At 48.9% G+C, this 25,662-nt stretch overlaps 2 protein-coding genes across 3 annotated transcripts; both read left to right on the forward strand.

Annotated features, from left to right (window-relative positions):
• Positions 1-935: 935 nt before the first annotated feature.
• Positions 936-16,755, forward strand: GOLT1A (golgi transport 1A). The gene is made up of 5 exons (XM_011990452.1): positions 936-1,144; positions 11,932-12,023; positions 13,107-13,285; positions 15,668-15,731; positions 16,418-16,755. Exons 1-5 carry the CDS (start codon positions 1,120-1,122, stop codon positions 16,454-16,456), a joined length of 399 nt encoding a protein of 132 aa, XP_011845842.1. The 5' UTR covers positions 936-1,119; the 3' UTR covers positions 16,457-16,755.
• A 1,648-nt stretch (positions 16,756-18,403) lies between these two features.
• Positions 18,404-25,237, forward strand: KISS1 (KiSS-1 metastasis-suppressor). 2 transcript variants are annotated; one of them, XM_011990453.1, is made up of 3 exons: positions 18,404-18,509; positions 22,675-22,815; positions 24,789-25,237. In XM_011990453.1, the coding sequence occupies exons 2-3, from the start codon at positions 22,713-22,715 to the stop codon at positions 25,124-25,126; spliced, it is 441 nt and encodes a 146-aa protein (XP_011845843.1). In that variant the 5' UTR covers positions 18,404-18,509; positions 22,675-22,712; the 3' UTR covers positions 25,127-25,237. The 2 variants fall into 2 exon arrangements, with proteins under 2 accessions (XP_011845843.1, XP_011845844.1); XM_011990454.1 differs by lacking the exon at positions 18,404-18,509 and adding an exon at positions 22,237-22,561.
• The last annotated feature ends 425 nt before the right edge of the window (positions 25,238-25,662 follow it).

Genomic DNA, 25,662 nt, shown 5'->3' on the forward strand with positions numbered 1-25,662 from the left:
AGCTGGGACTACAGGCAGGCACCACCACATCTGGCTAATTTTTTGATTTTTATTTTTGTAGAGACAAGGTCTCACTATGTTGCCTAGGCTGGTCTCAAACTCCTGGGCTCAAGCAATCTTTCTGCCTCAGCCTCCTAAAATGCTGGGATTACAGACATGATGCATTTGGTATGCCAGGCCTATTTGCATTTTTAAATGATGTATGTAGATTAGTCATATCATCTGTGAAATTCATTTCTTCGTTTCTGGATAGAGGAGACATTGCAAAGTGGATGTTGGCTCTCCTGGCATTGAGAACCATTGCTCTGCGATGGGGAAAAAAGGATGTTAGGAAATAACTGCCCCTCCTTTTGTAGGCCCAAAGGAGGAAAGGACAAATCCATGTCTACACAGCTGGTAGGTGGACCCGAACCAGGCCCCCTGAATTGTCTAGTCCTGCCCCAACCCCAAATTCAGGGCTTTGTCTTCCATAGCTCAACCTCACAGTAAGTCCAAAGCTGGACGCCGCTTGGGGAAAGGAGGTCCAAGCCCTTCGTGTCTAACTTCCCCCATGGCGCTTTTGCCATTAATTTAACCAGATGCGGCTCTGCCATTAGGTCAGCAACAGGCTTTGTACTCAGTCGCTCATTGCCTCCCAGCGCCTAGCATGTGTAATAGCAGAGAGTAAAAAGCTTGACTTTCAAGATTAATTTAGTACATTCCCAAAGGGATGCGCGGATGCCAACTCTTCACACACCACGAAACCAAGCAAGAAACCTGAGCACCTCCTAGATCCCAATGCTTCCATATACAATCTAAGTTTCGCGGGGCAGACAAGAGCCCGCAGAACACCGGGTGGTGTGAGGAAAGGGTCAGGAGGACGGTGCCTTCCCCGGCGAGCACGGCAGGTGGAGGGGCATTGCCCTACCAGAAGACGGGAGGAGGCAGTAGGCGACTAGAAGCACCTGCATGGTGTGCGCGGGTGGGGTGGGGGTTGGAGGGGGAGTTAATGATTTGCCATAGGCTCATTTCGCAACTTAACCAAGAGTCAGCTTCCCGTGACCATGTACCAGTTGAGTCCTCCGGGCCACGCTCCACTTGTCCGCTTCCAACCTGAAGGCCCCCCAGGCTGTGTGCGGCATGATCTCCATCACCGAATGGCAGAGTGAGTGGAGGGAGCGGGGCTGCAATGGGCTACCCAGGCCAGGCTCCGTGCCAGTTCTCTCTCTCCCAGCCGGGCAACTGTCACTGGGAAACCTACAAGCGTGACCTCTGGAGCCAGGGGCTGGGAGCTGCCGTGCTGGCACCCGGGGCAGCAGGCAGGGCGGGGTGTGGCTCCCTGCTCTCCAGAGGGTGGGAGTTGCTCAGGGCCCACAGGTAGCCAGAGTTTGGTGCCCAGGGGACCTGGTAGGTTCCCCAGTCACACTGACCCATTTCCCATCCTGGGTTCTTAGAACTGGGTTGCCACAAAGGTGGACTCAGGAGGCCTCTGCCCATTCAGACATCTTTGCCCACACTATCAAGGTCTGCTGTGGCCCTGGGGGCTTCTTATAAAAAACTGAACTCCACTCCCCTGCCCAAACCACCATACCCTCACTCCTAAACATCCTTCCCCTTCTTTTGGGGGAAGAGGTAGGGAGGAGGTCTTGGAACAGGTCTGGGGCCATGGGAAGAACCGTGACTCTGTGGCCTTCATTTGGGTGAGTTACTTAAAGCCTCTAAGCCTTGGTTTTTCATGTGAGAACTGGTGACAACATTCTTTTGTTCACTCAACAGATTTGTCTCTGCTGTGTGCCCAGCACTGTGTTGGACACAGAGTGTCCAACATTAAATGAAACCAACTCCCTGCTTACATTCTAGAGAGGGGAGACAGGTAATTAACAGAAAGAAGTATGTAGTATATCAGAAGATGTTAAGTCCTCCAGACGAAAATAAAATAAGAGGAGGCTATGGAGTTTGAGGTAGGAGGGGTCGCTATTTTATATAGAGTGGTCGGAGAAGGCTTCACTGAGAAGGTGCCCTTTGTACAGAGATCTGTAGGAAGCGAGGAAGCCAAGTCATGCAGCTCCCTGGAGGGAAAATGTTCAGGAAGCAGGGACAGGCAGTGCAAAGGCCCTGAGGCATTAGCATACTTGGCGTGTTTGAAGAACAACAAGGAGGCGGGTGTACCTGGAGCAAAGTGAGGTGTAGGGAGAATCCTAACAGTTTAGGTCAGGGAGGTCACTGAGGGGTCAGGACACTGGAGACTTATAGACCATGGTAATGACCTTGGTTTTATTTACATAAGAAACTATCAGAGAGTTTTGTGCTGTGGTGTGATGCGTTCTGTTTCTACGTTTAAAAGATCACTCTGGGTGCTGGGTTGAGAATAGGCTGTGAAAGTATGAAGGTAGCAGCAGGGAAGCCAGTTGTTTTTTTGTTTTTTTTGGTTTTTTTGTTTGTTTGTTTGTTTTTTTTTTGAGACAGAGTCTTACTCTGTCGCTCAGAGCTGGAGTGCAGTAGCAGGATCTCTGCTCACCGCAACCTCCACCTCCTGGGTTCAAACGATTCTGCTGCCTCAGCCTCCCAAGTAGCTGGGGTTACAGGCGCCCACCACCACACCCAGCTAAGTTTTGTATTTTTAGTAGAGATGGAGTTTCACCACTTTGTCCAGGCTGGTCTCGAACTCCTGACCTCTCAAGTGATCCACCCGCCTTGGCCTCCCAAAGTGCTGGGATTACAGGCGTGAGCCACCGTGCCCAGCCAGGGAAGCCAGTCCTGAGTGTGTGAAGGTGGAGGAGACCAAGGTGTTAGCAGGGGATTAGTGGGGTGTGTTCCATGCTGGATCTGCCTTGAAGAAAGTGTTGAGGATTTGCTGATAGATTGGATGTAGGGTGTGAGAGAAAGAGAAGTCAAGAATGCCTTGTATATTTTTTAGCCTGTGCAATGGGAAGGGTTGAGTTGGGGGAAAGCAGGAATTGGGCTTTAGATGTGTTGAGTTGGTTTGTGCTGTTAGACATCCAGGTGAGATGTCAGGTAGGTGGTTGGGTATGTGAGTCTGGAGTTCCAGGTAGAGGCCTGGGTTGGAGACAGAAATGTGGGAATAATCTGCATATTCATAGTCTTTAGGACCACGAGCATCCGGGAGATCACCAAGGGCAGGCACAGTTTCTCACCTCCCCACTACTGACATTTTGGGGCAGGATAATTCTTTGTTGTGGGAGCCTGTCCTGTACATTATAGGATATTAGCAGCATCCCTGGCCTCTACCCACTACATGCCAGTAGCACCCCCACTCCAAGCTGTGACAATAAAAAATGTCTTCAAACATTGCAAAATGTCCCCTGGGAGACAAATCCCCATCCTGCCCCCCACTCCCCCTCCACAATCCCCTCACCCCAGTTGAGAACCATGGACCTCGTGAATAAAAACATAGAGAGAGGTGGGTTGGGTCCTCAGCCCAGTGGCACGCTGACACTTTGTTAAACCAATTAGCCTGCAAGTAAATGTACTCTTGCCAAATACGATAAGCAAGTCCTGTGAGAGAGAGAAATGAGGGAACCAGATTTTAGGTCAGGGAACAGAGTGGACCGGCTTTCCCTGAGCAACTGACATTTCAGTTGAGACCTGAACGATGAGGATGCATTGTCAAGTAACAAGTGAGAGGCAGGGTGTTGCAGACCAGGAAACTGCATGTACCAAGGCCCTGAGCCAAAAGAGCTCACACGGAAGCCATGGAGAACAGTGTGGTTGGAGCATGGCAGGCAAGAGTGACAATGGCAGGAGATAAGGTGGACAGGCAGGCCTGGGCCCCACCAGGCAAGGCCTGTGAGCCGCGGTGTGGATGAGAGAGCTCTGCTGCAGTCTCATCTTAGTGGGCAGCCACGCAGGAGTCTAGGCAGTATGCTAATATGATCAGGTTGTATGTTTTGCAAGACCCTTGAGCACTGTGTGGAGAACAACTGGGAGGGCGCAGGAATAAAGCAGGAGGCCAAATGGGGGCTGCTGCAGGAGTCCAGGAAAGAGATGATCGTGGCTGGGAATTAGGTGGTAAGAATGGAAAGAAATGGACAGCTTTCAACATGTATCTTGGGAGAAGAAAAGAAAACTTAGCTGCGAATTTCATGGGGGAAGGGTGGGCTTTTGCCTTAAGTGGTGGAGTGGGCGGTGGTGACATGTTTACTCATTTGAGGACAACCAAGGGAGGCATAAGTTGAAGGAAGGAAGATAAATAACCCAGTCTGGGATTCAACATTAGCCCAGTTCAAGATGGCTGAGCGAAAACCAGGCAGATATGCCAAGTAAGCAGCTAGATATGAGTTTCAAAGCCCAAAGAGAGGCATGGACTAGAAAGAGAGACATCAATGCCATCAGCATACAAGGGATGTTTAAAGACGTTGAGAGGCTGGGTGTGGTGGCTCATGCCTGTAATCTCAGCACTTTGGGAGGCTAAAGTGGGAGGATCGCTTGAGGCCAGGAGTTCAAGACCAGCCTGGGCACACTGCAAAACCCCTGTCTCAAGAACAAAAAAATTTAAACCAATTTTTAAAAATTAGCTGGGCATGGTGGCCAGTGCCTGTAGTCCCAGCTACTCAGGAGGCTGAGGTACAAGGATCCCTTGAGCCCAGGAGTTCAAGGCTGCAGTGAGCTATGATCGTGCCATTGCACTCCAGCCTGGGCAACAGAGCGAGATCCCAGCTTTAAGACAAAATTAAAAACAAAAATAAACACACGGGGATACATGTGGAAATAGAATGAGAAGAGAAGTGAGCTTGGGCACAAGCCCTGTGCAATTCAAATCCCAAGAGGAAGAGAGAGAAGTAGGAGCTGGCAGAGGAGACAGAGAAAGGGCAGTTAGAGCAGTAGGAAGAAAATCAAGAACGTGATGTGCACAAACCAAGAGAAAGGCTGTTTCAACACGGGAGTGGTCAGCTCTAACAGATGGCGGCTCACACCTGCCCATTGGATCTGATAACATGGAGGTCATTAATGGCCAAGGCAAGAACATTACCTGTGGAAGTGGACTGGACTGGGTTGGTTAAAGGCACTTTTAATTTTTGTTTTGTTTTGTTTTTGCTTTTTGAGTTGGAGTTTCGCTCTTGTTGCCCGGGCTAGAGTGCAATGGCATGATCTTGGCTCACTGCAACCTCTGCCTCCTGAATCTAATCAAGCGATTCTCCTGCCTCAGCCTCCCAAGTAGCTGAGATTGTAGGTGCCCGTCAACTCACTGGCTAATTTTTTGTATTTTTAGTAGAGACGGGGTTTCACCATGTTGGCCAGGCTGGTCCCGAACTCCTGACCTCAGGTGATCCACCCACCTTGGCGTCCCAAAGTGTTGGGATTATAGGTATAAACCACCGTACCCACCCAAAAGTCACTTTTTGGAGCTCGAGACTGAGTTCAAATCCTGCTTCTGCCAGCTGCTGTGTATTCCTGGGCAAGTGACTTAACCTCTGTGTTTCAGTTTTGTTTGTGAAATGGTGCTAATAGTAGTACCTATGTCACAGGTAGTTATGAAAATTGAATGTGTTAATATACTTAAAGCATATATGTGCCTAGACTGTGCCTGGCACAGTATGTTCATTATACGATCAATCACTATTGTTAATTTTGAAAAGCGAATGAGGCTCTTTCTCTCCTTATTTCCTTCCTTCCTCTTCCTGGACAATTCAGTCTTAAAGCCATTAGGTTTAACACAGAGAAGGGGGTGCTCAGAGTAGGGTGTTAGAACCCCAGCAGGGTGAGAAGGGTGTTCACACTAGGGGTGGCCTGGTGCAAAGTGTCATAGGCAAAGCAGAGTGATGGGCATCCCCTGCAGGGTCAGGGATGGGGTGGTGAAGGCCTGGCAGACACTGCCCTAAGAGTAAAGAAACATTATCAGCGATGAGGCACATTGACATCGTGCACCACCTACCAGGATGCAGTGAGAAAACCACAGCATCACATCTTGTGCTATTTCTGCCTAAGATGCATAACCTGAGTCTAGTTGTGAGGAAACATCTGACAAACCCAAATGGAGGGATGGCTACAGAATAAGTGGCCTGAATCTTCAGAAGTATCAAGTTCATGCCAAGGAAAGACCAAGGAGCTGTTCCAGACAGAAGAGTTTAAAGAGACATGATCATTAAATGCCACACAGAATGATGAACTGGAATCTTTTGCTATAAATGATACTACTGGGTGAATGATGAAACTTGAATGGAGTCCGAGGGTTAGAGGATAGTCACATATTAATACTAATTTCCCAGTTTTGATGGCTGTATGTTGGCTGTCTAGGAGAACTTTTTGTTTGTTTATTTCAATAGGTTTTTGGGGGAACAGGTGGTTGGTTACATGAATAAGTTATTTCGTGGTGATTTCTGAGATTCTGGTGCACCCATCACCCAAGCGGTGTACACTGTACCCAATGTGTAGTCTTTTATCCCTCAGCCCCCTCCTACCCTTTCCCATGAGTCCCCAAAGTCTATTGTATCATTCTTATGCCTTTGCATCCTCATAGCTTAGCTCCCACTTATGAGTGAAAACATATGATGTTTGCTTTTCCATTCCTGAGTCACTCCACTTAGAATAATGATTTCCAATTCCATCCAGGTTGCTGCGAATGCCATTATTTCATTCCTTTTTGTGGCTGAGTAGTAGTTCATTAGATAGATAGATAGATTAGATAGATAGATAGATAGATAGATAGATAGATAGATAGATAGATAGGTAGATAGATGCACACACACATATATGTGTGTATATATATGTGTATATATATGGTTTCATATTTTTGCAATTCTGAACTGTGCTGCTATAAACAGGCATGTGCAAGTATCTTTTTCGTATAATGATTTATTTTCCTCTGGGCAGATACCTAGTAGTGGGATTGCTGGATGAAATGGTAGTTCTACTTTTAGTTCTTTAAGGAATCTCCACACTGTTTTCCATGGTGGTTATTCTAGTTTACATTCCCACCAGCAGTGTAGAAGTGTTCCCTGTTCACCACATCCACGCCAACATTTATTATTTTTTGATTTTTTGATTATGGCCATTCTTGCAGGAGTAAGGTGGTATCGCATTGTGGTTTTGATTTGCACTTCCTTGATCATTAGTGATGTTGGGCATTTTTTCATATGTTTGTTGGCTGTTTGTATATCTTCTTTTGAGAATTGTCTATTCATGTCCTCAGTGTCCAGGAGAGGTTTTAAAAATCGCACCAAAGCATTCAGGGGTGATGAGGTATGAGGTGGCAATTACTTTCAAATGGTTCAAGAAAAATATTCTTTGTACTGTACTTGCAACTTTCCTGCACATTTGTGATTGCTTTAAAAAAAGGAAAAGGAAAAGGGGGGAAAAAGCCAATGATGTTCTGAGACTCGCTGCGCAGCCTGAGGCCAGAAGGACTCATCCGCCTGCTCCATGAGCTATTGTTTCCTTGGAGCTGTAGCTGCTTTCTGGAGCAAGAAAGACATTGAATCTGGCTTTTCTTCAAGCTAGCTACGAAATGGGGAGTCGGGGAAGCCTGGCTTGTCTGGATCAGGTGGCTGTGGGCTCTTCTTGGAAGCAGCTTGGGAGTTGCAGAGCGAGGGGCTAAACAAGGGCACCAGTGCAGCCATCAGTGTGCCTTGCCAGGGAGACCTAAAGCTGATCTCTGAGGTCTGGGGAGGTCTCCACTTCTCCCAGGTGGCTCCTGGAGAGCCAGGCCTCCCTGAAGTTACCTTGGCCTCCCAGCTTTTTTCGGCTGGGTGTAGGCGTGACAGCCCTGGCCGCCTCCAGCAGAGGGCGCGCTGCTCAATCTGTCTGGATCTCGGGGACCGTGCCCGGCAGGCACGCCCGTCACTCCTGGGGACATCTGTATGACATCCCCACTCCTCCGCTGTTTCTGCCATGGTTGCTGCGTGAAAAGAACTTTAGGAGCAACCTCTGACTGGGTAACTTGACTGAAATCGCTAAGCTACTCCAGAAGCAAGAGGCAAAGGCAGGTCTGAAGCTTGTGTGTGAGAAACCCAGTTTCTGACCCTTTTCTGTGGAGTTTTGTGTCCCACTGAGCGCTGAGAGCACTAAGTGTGGCCCATAAAGAAGGCTGCCCCTATCACAGGAAAGTCCTGGAATTGCACCTGCCCTTAAAGAAGAGTGTGGAACAGGTGGAGGAGTGATGACTATGCCAGCCAGCAAATCGCTGCTGCAGAAGAAGAAGGAATAAATAGAATGGACATCACGTGTGAATGTGAGAAACTTATGCTGTTTCTGCAAAATGAGTATGAGGCTGTTCTTAAGTGTGTGCAGGCTGAACATATAGATAGTTTTGCAAAACAAAATGAAAACCCCATAAAATGTGCACATCGTGTTTCCACACAAATACACTTACTGAGGGGGAGGAAAGGGTGTAGAGTCAGAGCTGAAACCAATGACAGATACTTTTATGGCAGGCATAAGCCAACAACAGATATTTTATAACAAGCATAAAAACCTAAAACACTTTTATCATTTGGGTTAAAGAAAGATGACTGTGGTCTTCCTCCACAATATTCTGACCTACAAGAAATTATCATGGTAATTCAGATAGATGTAACTCTAGATTCTCAATGTGTTGTCTCTGAGGAAGGAAATGTTGACAAAACACAACCTTCATCGTGACCCATGGGGTGATACTCTGCTGAGCTGTCCCAGCTTCTAAGAGATTTAATTCAGGCCAGCCAGAGGAGGTAGAAGTAGGAAACAAGCCCAAATCAATCACGAAGGCTTGTCAGGAACACAAGGAATCAGCTTTCAGTAGAAAATAGATTCTGGGCAGCTGGGTGATATGTTGAGAGAAATTATGTTACACTGGGTCCCAACAAAATCCAGCTTCTGCCAAAAGTGAGATCCAGTAAGACTGGCATGATACCAGACTATGAGTTGAGCAAGGTTTCAGTCTATAATTGGAATGTTAGATCTCATCATTGTTTTGGTTTTTGTTTGTTTGTTTGTTTTGAGATGGAGTTTTGCTCTTGTTGCCCAGTCTGGAGTGCAGTGGTGTAATCTCGGCTCACTGCAACCTCCACCTCCCGGGGTCAAGCAGTTCTCCTGCCTCAGCCTCCCAAGTAGCTGGGACTAGTAATGCGTGCCACCATGCCCAGCTAATTTTTGTATTTTTAGTTGAGACGGGGTTTCAGCATGTTGGCCAGGCTGGCCTTGAGCCCCTGACCTCATGTGATCCATCCACCTCAGTCTCCCAAAGTGCTGGGATTACAGGTGTGAGCCACTGAGCACCTGGTTTCATCGCTGTATTTTTGATGATTCTTTTAAAGAAGCTCTTTGGCCTTCTTTCTGTATTGGAATTGATCGTAATCCTCTTAAAATCTGCCTAGCAACAGATGAGGGATTAACTACCCAGAAGATGATCATGTTGTTTCATTTTCTTTCAGGTGTAAATATAACTCAGCCAGTAAATTTAGTCTCGATAATTTTGTTTTTGTTTTTACAGTTCTGCCTCTAAACACCAGAATAATTTCCCCCCACTTTTAACAATTATTTGCAAAAGCATATTAATAATACCAGTTTCATAGAGGTTATGAGAACCAATTCTAACAAGTCCAGCAAAATTTTTGACAAGGGTATTAAGACCGTGAAATGGGGAAAGAACAGTCTTTCCAACAGATAGTGCTGGGAAAACTGGATATCCACATGCAAAAGATGCAGGTGGACCCTTACCTTATACTAGCTGCATAAAGTAACTCAAAACAGATCAAAGGCCTAAAAATAAGAGCTAAAACTATAAAACTCTTAGAAGAAAACATAGGGGAAAACATTACAACACTTTGGTAATGATTTCTAAGATATGACTTGAAAAACACAGGCAACAAAAGAAAAAGAAGACATCAATCAGACTACATCAAAATTAAAAATTTCAGTGCGTCAAAGGACACAGTCAACAGAGTGAAAAAGTGACCTACGGAGGGGGAGAAAATATTTGCAAATCATATACCTGATAGTTAATATCCAAAATATATAAAGAACTCCTACAACTCAACAACAAAAGGAACAACCTGTTTAAAAATTAACTAGACAGTTCTCCAAAGAAGATATACATGCAGCTAACAAGCACATGAAAAGATCACTAATCATTAATCATTAGGGAAATGTAAGTCAAAACCACGATGTGATACTACCTTATACCCATTAGCATGGCTGCTATCAAAACAAAATAAAACAGTAAAAGTATTGGCAAGATGTGGAGAAATTAGAACTCTTGTGTACTGTTGCTGGGAATGTTAAATGGTGCAGTCACAATGGAAAACAAAATGGCAATTCCTCAAAAAATTAAAAATAGAATTACCATGTGATCCAGTATAATTCCATAATTCCACTTTGTGGGGTATATACCCGAAAGGATTGGAAGCAGGGTCTTGAAGAGATATTTTCTTACACTCATATTTATGAGTAACACTATTTACAATAGGTAAGAGATGGATGGAAGCCACCCAGATGTCCATCAACAGATGAATGGATCAACAAAATGCAGGATACAGATAGCAATGGACTATTTATTCTGTCTTAAAAAGGAAGAAAATTCAGACACATGCTACAACATGAAGGAACCTTAAGAACGTTATGATAAGTGAAATAAGACAATCACAAAAAGACAAATATTGTATGATTCCACTTATAGGAGGTTCCCAGAGTAGTCAAAAATTCATAGAGAAAGTAAAATGGTGGTTGTTGGAGGCTGGTGGGAGGGGAATGGGGAGCTACTGTTTAATGGGTGTAGAGTTTCAACTTTGCAAGATGAAGAATTCAGGAGATGCGCTTAATACCACTGAACTGTATATTTTTAAATGGTTAGATGGTAAGTTTCGTTTTATGTGCATTTTGCCACAATTTAAAACTTTAAAAGGTAACAATTTAAAAACGAAGCAACAGAATGAGTTTCCATTTATTGACTATCATCGTGGCAAAGATAAGTAAAATTAACAATTCTGAGTGATGGAGAGGGTTAAGGAAAAAAGGAACTATATATCTGGTTATTGTATAACTCGTCTTGAGGGGAGCGATCTGAAATATGTTTATCAAAATGTCAAAAATGTCGCCCTTGACCAAACGAGGGGGCCTTCAGGTCCTGAACTTCTGGGCTACGTTTGCTGGTTCTGAGCGAACTCAGCTTCAAAAAACGCCCTGAGATGCTTACAAACCTTGGGAATGGAGGCTCACTGTCAAACCTTGGGAATGGAGGCTCATTGTCAGTGTGGGTCCAACCTCGGCAGAACTGCCCGAAGCCACTGGGTTGAAATGAGAGTTGGCCAAAGAGTGTGTGGCAGGGCCCACAAGGTGCCTGCTGCAGGAGGGAGGGAGGACAATGGGAGCAGATGCAGGCTTGGGTCTTGGGAAGAGGAATGCATTCCTAACTTATGACTTCTGTTTTCCCAATCCAGTGGGAAACGTCACCACCTGAGAGTGGAGACAGGGCAATTCTGAGGAGAAAGGAGATGGTGTGGAGAGTTGCTCAGGTGGGCCAGCCTCTTGAGAAAGGACCAGGAGAGCTGGGTGGTTCTGAGGCTCTTTGGGGCTGGTGGTCCTGAGTTTTCAGTGGCTCCCTTCTGCGCAGTGTGGACTGGGCTCCAGTGGTTCTCAGTTGCACAAGGCAGGAGCAGAGGAGGCAGATGCTATGTTCAGCCCTGATACTGATGTGGATAATGTGGCTTTTGAGGACGAGAGGAGGCTGAGAGTATAAAGTGGTGACGGCAGCACCAGCCTCCACACAGGGCTGCGGTGAGGACAGAATGCCACTGTCCAGAAGTGACAGCACAGTTCCCAGGTGCTAGACAAAGCTTCATACCATCCTACCTTCCCCTTCCCATCCCACCATCCCCTGAGAGCACGAAAGCTGAGATTCCTGGATGGAAGTGGAGTCACCCCCACAGAGGGCACCTGTCCTGTGGCTATGGGGGAAGTATCAGGGTCCCCACCTGCTCCCCAAAGCCCTTTGCTTCACCACCTCCTTGCCCATTGCAGAGATTGGTGTGGGGATCACCGGTTTCGGCATCTTCTTCATCCTCTTTGGAACACTCCTGTACTTTGATTCCGTGCTCCTGGCCTTTGGAAACGTGAGTCCCCCAGCCCTGTGTCCCCACTCCCCTGCCCCAACCTTTCTGAAGTCTCTATTGCCAGGATAGTCCTGGCAATAAAGACTTAAAGTTTATTTAAGTCTTTAAATAAATCCCTTAAATAAATCCCAAGTTTATTCAGACCATGCTTATCCAGGGGTCAGACATCATCAAGCCTGGGCGGAGGAGGGCACAGGAAATGGACGCAGAGCCTGCGGCACCAAGAATCTGAGGACCTGGATTCTCACACCGAGCTCTGCGGGAGACCCTGGGGGTTCTGAGGGGACTCAGACACTGTCCCTGCCATCTGAATCCCACTCTAGGGCTAGAGATATAACATGATATACATAGCTGGGAGTAAGAGAGGGGCCACGGTAAACACATTTAATATGAAACAAGGGGCTTAGTGGAAAGAGGGCACACTGAATTGGAGAAGGGTGGAGAGGAATTTGGAAAGGAAATGGATGTGGAGGTGAATAAAGCACTTCCAGAGGGGTTGGAACAGCAGGAGAGAAGGTGTGGGGGAGGAGCGGGGAAGCATGGGATATGCTGGAAGAAAACCAGAGAGTTCAATTTGACGACAGCCTGGGCACTCTTAAGGGATCATTAGGAGCCAAGCTGAAGACAGTGATAGGGTATCCAGGGGAGGGCCTGGAGGGTTATTCTGTAGGCAGTGGAGCCTCTGAAGGTTCTGTGTGACTTTCAGTATGGCTGCCTAACCTACTTAGGCCTCAATCTTCACTTCTCTGGAATAAAAATCCCACCTGATTCCATCTTCCCTAGATGGTATCGTGAGAAACCAAGTCCCATATGAAAAAGTGCTTGGGCTCCAGGGAATTGGGTGGGCAACTAGAAACCATCAAAAGTTTCTCATCCATCCCCCTGCCTCTGTGCAGTCCTGTTCCCAGCCAGCAAGACTTATCAAGGCTCTGGGATTCTGCCACATTGCTGGACGGCCCTCGTTCAGATGGTCTTAAAGAGTTAGCACGTCCTGCCTCTGCCCACCACCTGGCTCCAGGCCTGTGCCCCCAACTCCTCAGGGGGCTGGTGGGTTTGCCTCATGCTCTCCTCCCTTCCCTCCAGCTGCTGTTCCTGACGGGCCTCTCCTTCATCATCGGCTTGAGGAAGACCTTTCAGTTCTTCTTCCAACGGCACAAACTCAAGGGAACCAGCTTCTTCCTGGGGGGTGTGGTTGTCGTGCTCCTACGCTGGCCCCTCCTGGGTATGTTCCTGGAAACCTATGGATTCTTCAGCCTGTTCAAGTGAGTGCAAATCCCTCTAACCCTGGACAGACCCACCAAAGCATCTGAGTGGCTGAGATCACCCCAGCAGGCAGTGCAGAAGCTGGGACTTTATCCTGCAAGAGATGAGAACCATGGACACTTCGGAAAGGCCCCCTAAAGTAGGCTGAAGGGTACTTTGGAGGGATTAGCCCATCCATCAACAAATATTGATAGAGTGCTGACTGTGTTTCCAGCACTGTGCCTGTGAGCAGGGAGCAGACACGAGGCCTGCCCTCAAATCTAGCCGGAGAGGAAGGGCAGTGAGCTAACATGTTCCAGGCACGCTCATGATCATCATCTTATTTTATCACAACAACCCACTCTAGGATTATCCTCTACTTCACAGATAAGGAAACCAATGCTCAGAGAAGTTGCCCCCGCCCTGAGGTCTGAAACTAGTATGTGAAAAAGGTCGCCCTTGACCCAGGGGGCTCTGGCTCCTGACCCCTGTGTCATCCCCTGGCCTGACCTGTGTCAGCCCTGGGCTTGGGAAAAGGCAGGGTGGAACTCAGTCATGATGTGTGGCCACTGTCAGGCCTGTAGGCACTCAGAGGGGAGCCCAGGGTAGTGTCGTAGAGGAAGCAGGACTTGAGAGAAGCCTTGAGGGATGGGTAGAGTCTAAGAGAAGACTGGAGGGTACTGAAGGAAAAGGAAGGAAGGGGTCTCAGAGAAAGTGGGGTTGGGAAGGAAGGCTTCATATGTCTACAGGGTAGTGTGGAGAGAATCGGGGTGGGATGGGGACAGTGGAGACTGGAAGAATGATGGCTTCTGCAATCATGGAAAGGAGTGGGGCTCAGGAATCCCTGGGTTCTCATAGGAGCCCCCGTTTGCTGAATGTAACCCTGAAACCCCCCGATTAGCCTGAATGGCCTAGGCCTCAGCGACTTCAGGAAGTGTGGCTTTAAATTTTCTCACGCATACCTGCCATCTATTTATTCCACATTCAAATATGTCATTTTATGCCTGGGCGCAGTGGCTCACGCCTGTGATCCCAGCACTTTGGGAGGCCGAGGCAGGCGGATCACTTGAGGTCAGGAATTCGAGACCAGACTAATCAACATGGTGAAACCCTGTTTCTACTAAAAATACAAAAAAAATTAGCTGGGCTTGGTGGCAAGCGCCTGTAATCCCAGCTACTCAGGAGGCTGAGACACAAGAATCGCTTAAACACAGGGGGCAGAGGTTGCAGTGAGAGAAGATCGCACCATTGCCTCCAGCCTGGGTGGCAGAGCGAGATTCTGTCTCAAAAAAAAAAAAAAAAAAATATATATATATATATATATATGTGTGTGTGTGTGTGTGTGTGTGTGTGTGTGTGTATATATGTATGTCATTTTCAAACAGTCACTTATTCAAATTGTCAAATATATAATAAGCACCTCCTGCATGCCAAATACGGGCCAGGTATGAGGATGTGGCACTGAATGAGGAGAAAGTTCCTACAGAATTTACAGTTTAGTAGGAAGATCCATAAATAAATTCTGACAACAGTTAGCATTTATGGAGGGCTTAGAAAGTGGAGTGGGACAGCAGCAGATCTGATAGTTGAAACTGAAAGTCAGCCTTGACAAAGACACTGTGCAGTAACACAGAAGGGGCAAACAAATTACAGCTATCAGGGACCTCAGAGTGCAGTGAAACCTTGGGAAATTGAGGCCCACGGTAAGAAAGTGGCTCAGCCAGAATCCATATTTCAAATCTCCCTTCCCATCCGCCACACACTGGGATCCCTTCTCATGCCAGCCTCAGCACCTCCAAGTCCTGTGAGGGGTCACGCATGTGTCCACAGTCAGGCCTTGGCAGGGTATCTTTGATGAGAGCAGGATTGCCAAAGGCAGGGGTGGCTGTATGCCTGGGGGAGCCAGGGCACCAGTGAGTATAACGGTGAGCATGGCTTCCAACAGCCGCCCATGCCGAGGGCCCAGGACACCCGGGTCAGGTGGATCTCAGGAAGGTAAGAAAACTTTCGGCCAGAAGAGTAGTAACAATCATGACAGTACCAATAAAAATAAGCACTTCCTGACCTTTTCTGGGTACATGGCCTTACGATGTAGACACTGTTATTGTTAGCCACATTTTATGGTTGGAAACTGAGATTCAGAGAAGTTAAGGAATTTGCCCAAGTATATATGGTGCCAGTAAGTGGTAGAGCCAAGATGTGAACCCACCGAGTGTGACCCTAGGGCCTTCATTCTTAATCATGTCACTCGACTGCCTCTCGGAACACAGGAGTGCAGAACCAAGCCTGCCCCTGGTGCACGGAAGCCACAGCTTGAACCTTTTGGTGGACCTCAGCCTCCGGCCCTCTATCCTCCCTTCCTGGGCCATCACTGACTCCTCCCTTCTCCCCTCTGCTCCTAGGGGCTTTTTCCCTGTTGCCTTCGTCTTCCTGGGCAATGTTTGCAACATCCCCTTCCTGGGTGCGGTAAGCAGATGATGCCGGCATGCCCTGGGGAGTGAGGGGGAGCACACGGAGGGGAGCTGGTAAAACTGCTGTCCCAGGGGCAGTGGCCCCTCCCCTGTCTCCCCTCAGACTCCCTAGCCCAGGTTTGGTGCTTTAGGCTCCTCTTCCCCCTACACCTTCTCCATTTGACAAGAGCCCAAGAGGGGAGGGGATCCAGATGCAGTTGTAGCTGAGTGTGGCTGCAGACGAAGGTAGCTATGAATAGCTTCCTGTTTACAGCCAAAGAAATGAAGATGCAAAGACTCTAGGTGACTCAGTGGGGACATGCCTGAGATTTCTGGGGATCTGGCTAAGTGCGGGCCCCAGGCATGGAGAGAATGTATGACAGCCGACGACAGCAGGAAAAGCTATCCTGTAGGTGACAGATTTTGTCCTCTCTTGGGGATAGACACAGCCAGTGGTAACCAGCCCCTGCCCCTCCTCATCCCTTTCTCTGAAGCACCTGGCAGAATGTGAGCTCTCTGAGGAGCCCAGGGAGACCCTACAGCCAGCACCCCACTACAACTGCCAGCTGGACATAGCCCCTGCAGCCCCTCTCATATCTGTGCCTGGCACAGCTCCTGGCTCTCAAGGCCAGCTCTGTAATAACTAGATATTGCATCTGCTCTCTACCTTTTGTCTGGAGTAATGATTCTTGGCTCCCACAGCTGTTCCGGAGACTTCAAGGCACTAGCTCAATGGTCTGAACAACAGAGATGAGCTCCTTGAACTTGGATCATTGGTTGAGGGGGCTGGAGAGAGAATGGGAACCACCCCCTCAGTCCCCCGCACTGACTCACTCCTGGTCATATCTGGACCTCCCCAAGTCCAGAAGGAAGGATGGAGCTGAGCAACTGACGTCAAATCCCCAAGTCGACTCAAGAGGCTGCCAGGAAGCAGAGACGCAGAGCCCCAAGGAGATTGGGCTGGGGCTGGCATCACACCCTCACTATATATTTACAGGAGGAAAAGTGAAGATTAAATTCCCAAGCTGTGTGTGTGTCTAGGGCTCAAAGTTGGCGTCTTTGGCTGGGCATGGTGGCTCACACCTATAATCCCAGACCTTTGGGAGGCTGAGGTGGGCAGATCACCTGAGGTCAGGACTTCGAGACCAGCCTGGCCAACATGGTGAAACCCCATCTCTACTAAAAATACAAAAATTAGCCGGGCGTGGTGGCAGGTGCCTGTAGTTCCAGCTACTCAAAAGGCTGAGGCAGGAGGATTGCTTGAACTGGGGAGGTGGAGGTTGAAGTGAGCTGAGATCGCACCACTGCGTTCCAGCCTGGGCAACAGAGCCAGACTCCATCTCAAAAAAAAAAGTTAGCGTCTTCAGCCCATTAAGTCCACCTCCTGCTTCAGGGCAGGCCAATGTACACGTCATCCCCATAGCGAAGTTTTGGTCTATGAGGATCAGTGCTGTCCTCATAGGCTATTATTTCTGTCCTGGTGTTTAACAGCCCTAATGGGTGTGATAATAATACGTTTGCAAGCCCTGTTAACAGTAAGCACCAGACAAGTGAGGAGTGCTAACCTGCAGACTGCCAGCATGCTTCTCCAGCATTAGGGGACCACCAGGTCGAGCTTGTGCTGGGAGAGCGTCCTGTCTGAGGGTAGAGACATAGCCCCTGCCTTCAGAGACTCCCAGCCTGAGAGAAGAAACAGTCCCTGCCCTGGAGAGCCCCTTGTCCAAGGGTATAGAGAGTTCCTGCAGGCTCAAGAAAGAGACAAAAGTCACTTGCGATGCATGCAGTTAGCAAATATCTATTGAGGGCCCTCTCTCTATGTGCCCAGCAATGGAGTGGGTGCCGAGGGTACAGGGGGAAGGGAGCCTGTCCCTGTCCTCAAAGTGCTGTACCTGAGCAGTCACAAAATGGTATGGTGGTGGGTGCCATGAGACAAGGAAGTGGGGCCCCCAAGCAGGCTGGCCGGATGTACTGCCACCTGGAAGTCCCCTCTCTGCAGCCCTGGCACTTCCCAGGTGCATCCACCTTCTAGAGCTCCCATTTCATCCTCCTTGCTCATAGCTGGCTGCTTACCTAAGGTCTCTGACCATGCCACAGCGTATTCACCTCAAAACCCTGTGCCGAGGAAGTGCTTAGTAACCAAGGAAAGAAGGGAAGCAGGAAGGAAGAAAAAAGGAGAGAATCTCTGCCACCTCCACCCTGCGCCAGTCACAGGGTCCAGTCTAGGAGCCGCCTGGAGACCCACGCTGACCCGGTTTTGAGGAGTCCCCGGGTCAGCCTGTGCCCTTCTCCTCCCCTCTTCCTGTCCTTTTCTACGTCTGATTCAGACTAGGTGTGACGGTGGCTCTTGTCAGAGCGGAAACAAGACATTTCACACTGACACCTCTCCCTGCCCTCCTCAAATAGCCCATTTCCATGTTGTTTGGGGGCAGGATGGGTCCTCTGGGTGGGAAGAGGGTGTGGAGGATGGAAAGAGCCTGTGAGAAGGAGAAAGTCCCGCCTCGGAGGGCTCGGGGGTGGGGTGGGAGGAGAGGCTGCCTCCAGTCACAGAGCCCGGAGGCAGAGGCCTGCCAAGGTGCTGTGCTCTCCAGGAGGGTCTGAGGAGGAGGGAGGGGCGGCAGAGTGGGCCTGTACTTAGAGACGTCACCCTGGGCTTTATAAAAGGAATGTGATCAGGGAGCTGGGGAGAGTGAGCCTGGGAGCCCAGCTACCCACCCTCTGGACGTTCACCCAGCCAGGTGGTCTCATCACCTCAGAGGCTCCGCCAGACTCCCGCCCAGGCCAGGACTGAGGTAAGGTAGGCACACTGCGGCGTCCACCCTCGGGAAGGGGGTCTGCCCTGACCTGGGGATGCTCCAGAGGGGAGCAGGGAATCCGTTCTAAGACGGACAGATGCTTCCGGGCAGGCAAAGGCAGGGGAGGGAGACACTGATCTTTCCTGTTTACCAGCCTGGCCAGATTATCCTGGGATGCCTGAGTGAATACAATGAGTTGCACTTTATTTGTGAAGCTAGCACTCTGGGGATCCCGAGGGCTCTCTCTTGCTGTGGCTGGAATTAGAGACCACAGACACTCGGATGGGCCTGGGGAACCCCTCAGGTCTCCCGAGAGCAATGGGGCTCCTCTGAGCAGCTCCCCTAAATTACGGATGGCAAACACAAGCCTCACCAAGGGCACCTACCTACCTACCCACTAAGAACTAGGGGCCACCTCATTCCAAAAGCTTTCCAACCATGCCTGGAATTTCTCTGTTACTCACTGGATACAAGCCCCCCAGGGTGGAGGGAACCACGAAAATTGTCTACAGCAGGTTGGCCACTCATGGCCCCTTTCCAGATAATTCATTTCTACCACATATATCAAGTGCCCTGATGGGCTGGGCAGTGAACGAAGAGTTGAGGGAATCTGTGTGTATGTGTGTGTGTGTGTGTGTGTGTATGATGTGTGTGTATGGGTGTATGTGTATATGTGTGTGATGTGTGTGTGCGCATGTGTGGTGTGTGTGGTGTATGTGTGTGTATGATGTGTGTGTATGGGTATATGTGTGTATATGTGTGTGATGTGTGTGTGATGTGTGTGTGCATGTGTGGTGTGTGGTGTATGTGTGTGTGTATGATGTGTGTGTATGGGTGTATATCTGTGTATTGTGTATGTGCATGTGCGGTATGTGTGGGGTGTGTGTGTTTGATGTGTATGTATGGATGTATGTGTGTATATACGTGTGTGTATGATGTGTGTATGGGTGTATGTGTGTATATTGTGTGGTGTGCGTGCACGTGTGTAGTGTGTATAATGTGTGTGTATGGATGTATGTGTGTATGTGTGTGTGTGATGTGTGTGTATAGGTGTATGTGTATATGTGTGTGGTGTGTGTGCGTGTGTGGTGTGTGTGGTGTGTGTGTATTTGGGTATAGGTGTGTATATGTGTGTGGTGTGTGTGGTGTATGTGTGTCTATGATGTGTGTATATGGGTGTATGCATGTAAATGTGTGTGATGTGTGTGCACGCGTGTGGTGTGTGTGGTGTGTGTGTATGATGTGTGTGTATGGGTATATGTGTGTATATGTGTGTGGTGTATGTGTGCATGTGTGGTGTGCGTGGTGTATGTGTGTGTATGATGTGTGTGTATGGGTGTATGCATGTATATGTATGTGGTGTGTGTGTATGATGTGAGTATGGGTGTATGTGTGTATATGTGTGTGGTGTGTGTGTGTGTAGTGTGTGTATGTGTGTATATGGGTGTATGCATGTATATGTATGTGGTGTGTGTACAAGTGTGGTGTGTGTGGTGTGTGTGTATGATGTGAGTATGGGTGTATGCGTGTATATGTGTGTGGCGTGTGTGTGTGTGGTGTGTGTATGATGTGTGTGTATGGGTGTATGCATGTATATGTATGTGGTGTGTGTGTATGATGTGAGTATGGGTGTATGTGTGTATATGTGTGTGGCGTGTGTGTGTGTGGTGTGTGTATGATGTGTGTATATGGGTGTATGCACGTATATGTATGTGGTGTGTGTGCATGTGTGGTGTGTGTGGTGTGTGTGTATGATGTGAGTATGGGTGTATGCGTGTATATGTGTGTGGTGTGTGTGGGGTGTGTGTGTATGATATGTGTGTATGGGTATATGCATGTATGTGTGTGTGGTGTGTGTGCATGTGTGGTGTGTGTGGTGTATGTGTGTGGTGTGTGGTGTGTGTGCTGTATGTGTGTGGTGTGTGTGTGTGTGTGTATGTGTGCCAGGGTCAGGCAGAGTTCTCCCATGGCGCACATGGTAAGTGCATCCACAATGGGAAGGAGGCACTCTGGGGGGAAAGGGGAGCAGGAAGAAAGAGCACCACCCTCCAACCACACAAGCCCACTGCCCTCCTTCCTCGCCCACCACCCTGCTTCTGCACAGAGAACCAGAATGCTCCATCTGAAATGTACATCTACACACATTCCTGTCTGGCTCAGATCCCTCCAGGATGAAGCCCCCGCAGGGCCCCTTCCCCAGCCTTGTCACTTGCTTTCTTTCCATGCAAAGCTCCACCCTCTTGTCTAGCTAGAGGGCCTGAAGTTCCCTTTCCACCCAGCCCCCGCCCCTGCTCCAGCACCTTAGCACCGTGCCTGGAACACTTTCTATAAACCTTTCAGCGATTCATGCTCAGAAACAGCTCAGGTGCCACCCCCTGCCAAAAATCTGCCTGGAACCCCTAGGTCAGGTTCCCCTGGACTCCCATATCCCCTTGTGGATTCACATGCATCCAGTGTGTCATTTACAGTGTTATTTTGAAATGGTCTGCTGATGAGTCAATTTCTCATACTAGACTTGAGATCCTGGGGGCAGCAACTCCGTCTTAGCACACCTGTGCACCCCTAGCACCTAGCACAGCACCAGCACCTAGTCAGTGCTCAAGGAGTGATTTTCAAATCAACCCAGACCCTGTGCATCCACGGTCTGAAATGCTTTTACACTATTCTCTCCAATTAATTAATCCTACCTCTACTCCATGCCCCAGCTCTGGGCCTTAAGGCAAATGCAGAAAGCTGTGGTCTGAGTTTCAACTTGTCACAGAATCAAAATCTGCAAGGATAAGTAAACTTCTGAGCAGGCGGCTGGTGGCCAATCTGATCCAGGGTTCTTATTTTATAGATGGACCAATGAGGTCTGGAGATGGGGGTGACTTGCTCACATTTCACAGGGAATGAAAGCAGAGCTGGGGCAAGATTCAAGTACTCCTGATTCCATTTCAGGGTTCTTACTCTTTACTCCATGCCTGAGTCCTGCATGGTGAGGAATGGGGGGTGGAGGTGGGGGTGCAAGAGCAGAAAGATGCATGGGCCTGAGCCACCATTAGAAGCTGATGGGCACAAATGGTTCTCATCCCCCAGTCCCCCTTCCCCTGGGAGAGTGGCTCCAGGCTGTGAGTGGGGCCAGGACAATCTTTTTGCTCAGCTGGCAGTGCTCCTGCCTCCCCAGCATTTTGTCTTTAATCATGTTTGTTGGACAGTCTCAAAGTGTCTGGTGACTTTTTCAAAAAGAAATTAGACTTGGGAGCTGGAAGAGGTGGGGCAGCACGTGTGGGGGTCAGTGGGGCAGAGCAAGGCAGGGTGATGGGAAATGGTGTGAGGATCAGGGCACATGGCTCCCATCTCAGCAGCCAAAAACGATGAGGCCAATTCAATTCATAGCCTCTCAGAGTTCACGAAGAATAGACTTTGGAGATAATTGACCTGATAAATCAAGGAAAGGTTTTTCTTTTCCCTGAATGATAGGGCAATAAGACAATTTAATGACCATCTTTAAAGTTGTGAAGGGCTATGAGAGAGAGCAAGATGATCGCCTCTTTCTTTCTTTTTCTTTAGAAAAGAAAAAGAATTAAGTTTCTCTTACAGCAGGAGAGAACGAGGTCAGATTCAGGCATATGGATGGGGAGAGTGGAACACAGAAAGTTGTGGATTTGTGCAGAACCCACCATGGAAGGAAGAAGTGCCTGCTGCCAGGCTCCAGAGAGAATGTTGGAACCTCAAAGTCCCCCACTCAGTGCCCTGAAGTCCTTGCCCTACTTCACCCCTCCCCAGTCACTCCTATACACGGCATCTCACCCCACCTTTCTCCAACATTCCTCTCAAGCAACCCTGAGATTCAGAATCCTGGCCATTCTCTGACCTGAGCAGTCCTGCCCCTTCCACCAAACTGGGTCTTTCCTTTTTTCCTTACTTTACTGGCCTCATCTCCTCCAGGAAGCCCTCCCTGATGACCCTCACCTAGCATGAATTCAGCTTTAACTCCACTGTGCAAAGAGTCTCAATCCCATTTCACTGATATATTTGTTTAGACTCATCCCTCTACCGGGAGCCTCCCAAGGCAAGAACCTTCCCCTCTCTTGGAGGACTGTCCCTTTTGCACTGGGCTCTACCCTCAGCACCCAGCCCAGATCCCGTGCCTGACCTAGTCTTTGTTCCCTCTCTCTGTCTCAGCCTCAAGACATTTCTAGGACCTGCCTCTTCTCACCAAGATGAACTCACTGGTTTGTTGGCAGCTACTGGTTTTCCTCTGTGCCACCCACTTTGGGGAGCCATTAGAAAAGGTGGCCTCTGTGGAGAATTCTAGACCCACAGGTATGTATCCTCTGGGGAAAGAAGTGGGAGGGAGCAAGGGGGTTGTTGCAAAATGAGCTTTCCCGTATTTTCCAGCTAGTCGACTGGTGTGAGTTTAACATTGCATTCGGTGGAAATCTAAGCCTGGCACATGTGCAACTCATTGAGGGCTCCCGTTAACCCTGCAAGTGAGGGATGACTTGCCTCTGTGATGGCCTCAGTCCGCCCACCTAGGTTCCAGGGCTTGTTAACCCCTGAGCTCCTTCATGGTTTCCTCACACTGTGTTCTCTGCTCTACGTCAGCAACCTCTCTGTGCCGACGTTGAGAAGGAACTTCATATGCAACCTTCCTTTATCAGTGACCTCAGATTCTTTGTGAAGAATTTGAAAAAAAAAAAAAAAAACACTAAATGAAAGGACAGATATTTGATACCTATTAACTTTTGGGGACAATGAACTGTTTCCAGTTCACTGGGGAACTGATGAGCTAGAAAATTTGAGACCCACAGAGGTAGACTTCCCCAGAGTCACTCAAACACCGTGGAAACCCAGCAGGTGTCAGAGCTCCCCAGAAGTGTGTCTGGTGAGTGGCACAAGCTAGAATAATACTAGTCCCCAAGTCAGGAGCTGTGGCTTGGCACACGTCCTGGTGTCAGCTTTCTGGGCAAACGAGAACCCATGACTTAGCTTCTCTGGACCTCAGTTCCTCCAGCTATAAAACTTGGGGCATGCCCTCTATACATTTGATGTCATCGTATATGCCCATAAGACCTCCCAGAGCACAGAAGACACGGCCCTGGGTGTTGTTTGCCAAGTGTGTCTCCTGTCTTGGGATCAGGCATTTTTCTGGTTGAAGGAGGCTTCCCCAGACAATAACCCCACACTGCCCAGGGACATAGAGTTGTTGGCTCTTTTTGGCAAAAGGCTTTAGGTGAGGTCACCAACAGCAGCCTGAACAGTGATTTACTGCTGGTCTAGTGTGTGCAACTGGGGAGGAAGCCATCCTCCTCCTATCTCAGCCAGGCCCTGAGCAAGGGCGGAGGGACCTCACAGGCGACAGCCATTAACTCTGGACCAGGTCCACACTCCTCTTTTCCAGAGTGTGCCAGGGCATGGAGGAGCGGGGCTCAAAGCCAACTCCCGCCCTAGCACATCCATTCACACCCATTCACACACCAGACCTCGTTTCCACTAATCTCTTGCTGCAGTGGGCTGGGGTTATTGTCTACTCAGAGCTAGTTGCCCTATTTTACAGCCAAAAAGTACAGTGAACTTAATGAGCCTTGCATGTGAAGTGCCTTCCAAATTAGCCTTGTTAATCCTCAGAACGAAGGAGAGAAGTTATACCCAGGATGGAGGAAGACAGCCAGTTAAAGTGACCTAGATAATTTTTGTCTCTCATTGAGTCCTTATGTAGCTTATTGTGGAGGTGGGCGGGGGGGGTCACAATTCTTATCAAAGACCATTGTTGGAACACAGGTGTGTGGGACCACAATGACTTAGTTCCACTTTCTTGATTTCTGTTACTACACATTTTTAGCTTTTACGTATTTAACAAGCATTTATTGAGACCCTACTATGAGCAAGCCACTGTTTCAAGCACTATGAGAGATACAGAGATGAATTAACATGGCTCCACTGCCCAGGCTGCTCACAGCCAGGAAGGGGCCCAGAGCTGGGTGTTCAGCAAATACTTTGGTTTTCTTTATTTCAATGCCCTACCCTGTTTGTTTCCTAAAAGGAAGTAACGTAATATGAAAGTTGTTTAAGATAATTCTGGCAAACATTCTAAATCAAAGCTGTGTTGGAAGAGGGAGGCACCTAGGGCCTAATCATCCCAGCTAAGATGATCGTGCTGGTTCCGCATGGCATTTAGCCTTCCAAAAGGTCAAAAGGTCAAGGAAGGAAAAGAAGGATAGGATGGGATGTGAGGAGGTGTTGCAAAGCCTTCTTTCCCGGACCCTGGCCTCATCTTTCTGTGCTCTCTGTCCTAGGCCAGCAGCTGGAATCCCTGGACCTCTTGGCCCCCTGGGAGCAGAGCCTGCCGTGCACCGAGAGGAAGCCGGCTGCTACTGCCAGGCTGAGCCGTCGGGGGGCCTCGCTGTCCTCGCCCCCTGAGAGCTCCGGGAGCCCCCAGCGGCGCGGCCTGTCCGCCCCCAGCAGCCGCCAGATCCCCGCACCCCAGGGTGCGGTGCTGGTGCAGCGGGAGAAGGACCTGCCGAACTACAACTGGAACTCCTTCGGCCTGCGCTTCGGCAAGCGGGAGGCGGTACCCCCAGGAGCCAAGGCAGAGGCGCTGGGCGGGGCTGAGGGCGCAGGTTCTGGGCAGTGAACTTCAGACCCCAGAGGAGTCAGAGCATGCGGGGCGGGGAGGACGCAGGGCGAAGGGAGGGGGCACTGGACCTTCTAACCCAAGGCAATAAAAGAAATGTTGCATAACTCACCGACGTGTGATCTGTGGCTCATTTTTGCAAAAGCGCTCTGATGAGGCTGTTCCCCTTCTGTCCTCATTGGATGGTTAGCTGGTTTCAAGAGGCCTCTGGTGTCATTAAGGTCAGTGCTTCTAATACTAGATGTAATGAAGGAACAGGCGGTTAGTTCTCCAATCCATTGCAGATTGGTACTTTAAAAAAAATTTAAATGGATCACTGACACCCTGAAAAATTTAAAAACAACAAAAGAAGACCAAATTGGATGCTGCTGGAATGTGTCAGTGATATCAAATTTCTATAAAAATTTCTGGAGATGCCCTCAGAATGCCTAGACTTACCTCCCTGAGGATGGGTAACATTTTGCAGAGGGGCATGGCTCACTGCCCACACTTTGAGTAGTACTGGGGGATAAGGGTGGCATGGAGGAGATGGACTG

This window comes from Mandrillus leucophaeus, unplaced genomic scaffold (assembly GCF_000951045.1).
Source record: "Mandrillus leucophaeus isolate KB7577 unplaced genomic scaffold, Mleu.le_1.0 Scaffold38, whole genome shotgun sequence".
NCBI classification, from domain to species: Eukaryota; Metazoa; Chordata; class Mammalia; order Primates; family Cercopithecidae; genus Mandrillus; species Mandrillus leucophaeus.

What these genes read in the sequence shown, in the direction of transcription:
- GOLT1A (XM_011990452.1), top strand. Translation starts at nt 1,120, where the DNA reads ATGATCTCCATCACCGAATGGCAGA. An exon ending in CTCCATCACCGAATGGCAGA is followed by an intron (nt 1,145 to 11,931) that starts GTGAGTGGAGGG and finishes TGCCCATTGCAG; the next exon opens with AGATTGGTGTGGGGATCACC. An exon ending in TGCTCCTGGCCTTTGGAAAC is followed by an intron (nt 12,024 to 13,106) that starts GTGAGTCCCCCA and finishes CCTTCCCTCCAG; the next exon opens with CTGCTGTTCCTGACGGGCCT.
- KISS1 (XM_011990453.1), top strand. Translation starts at nt 22,713, where the DNA reads ATGAACTCACTGGTTTGTTGGCAGCTACTGGTTTTCCTCTGTGCCACC. An exon ending in GGAGAATTCTAGACCCACAG is followed by an intron (nt 22,816 to 24,788) that starts GTATGTATCCTC and finishes TCTCTGTCCTAG; the next exon opens with GCCAGCAGCTGGAATCCCTG.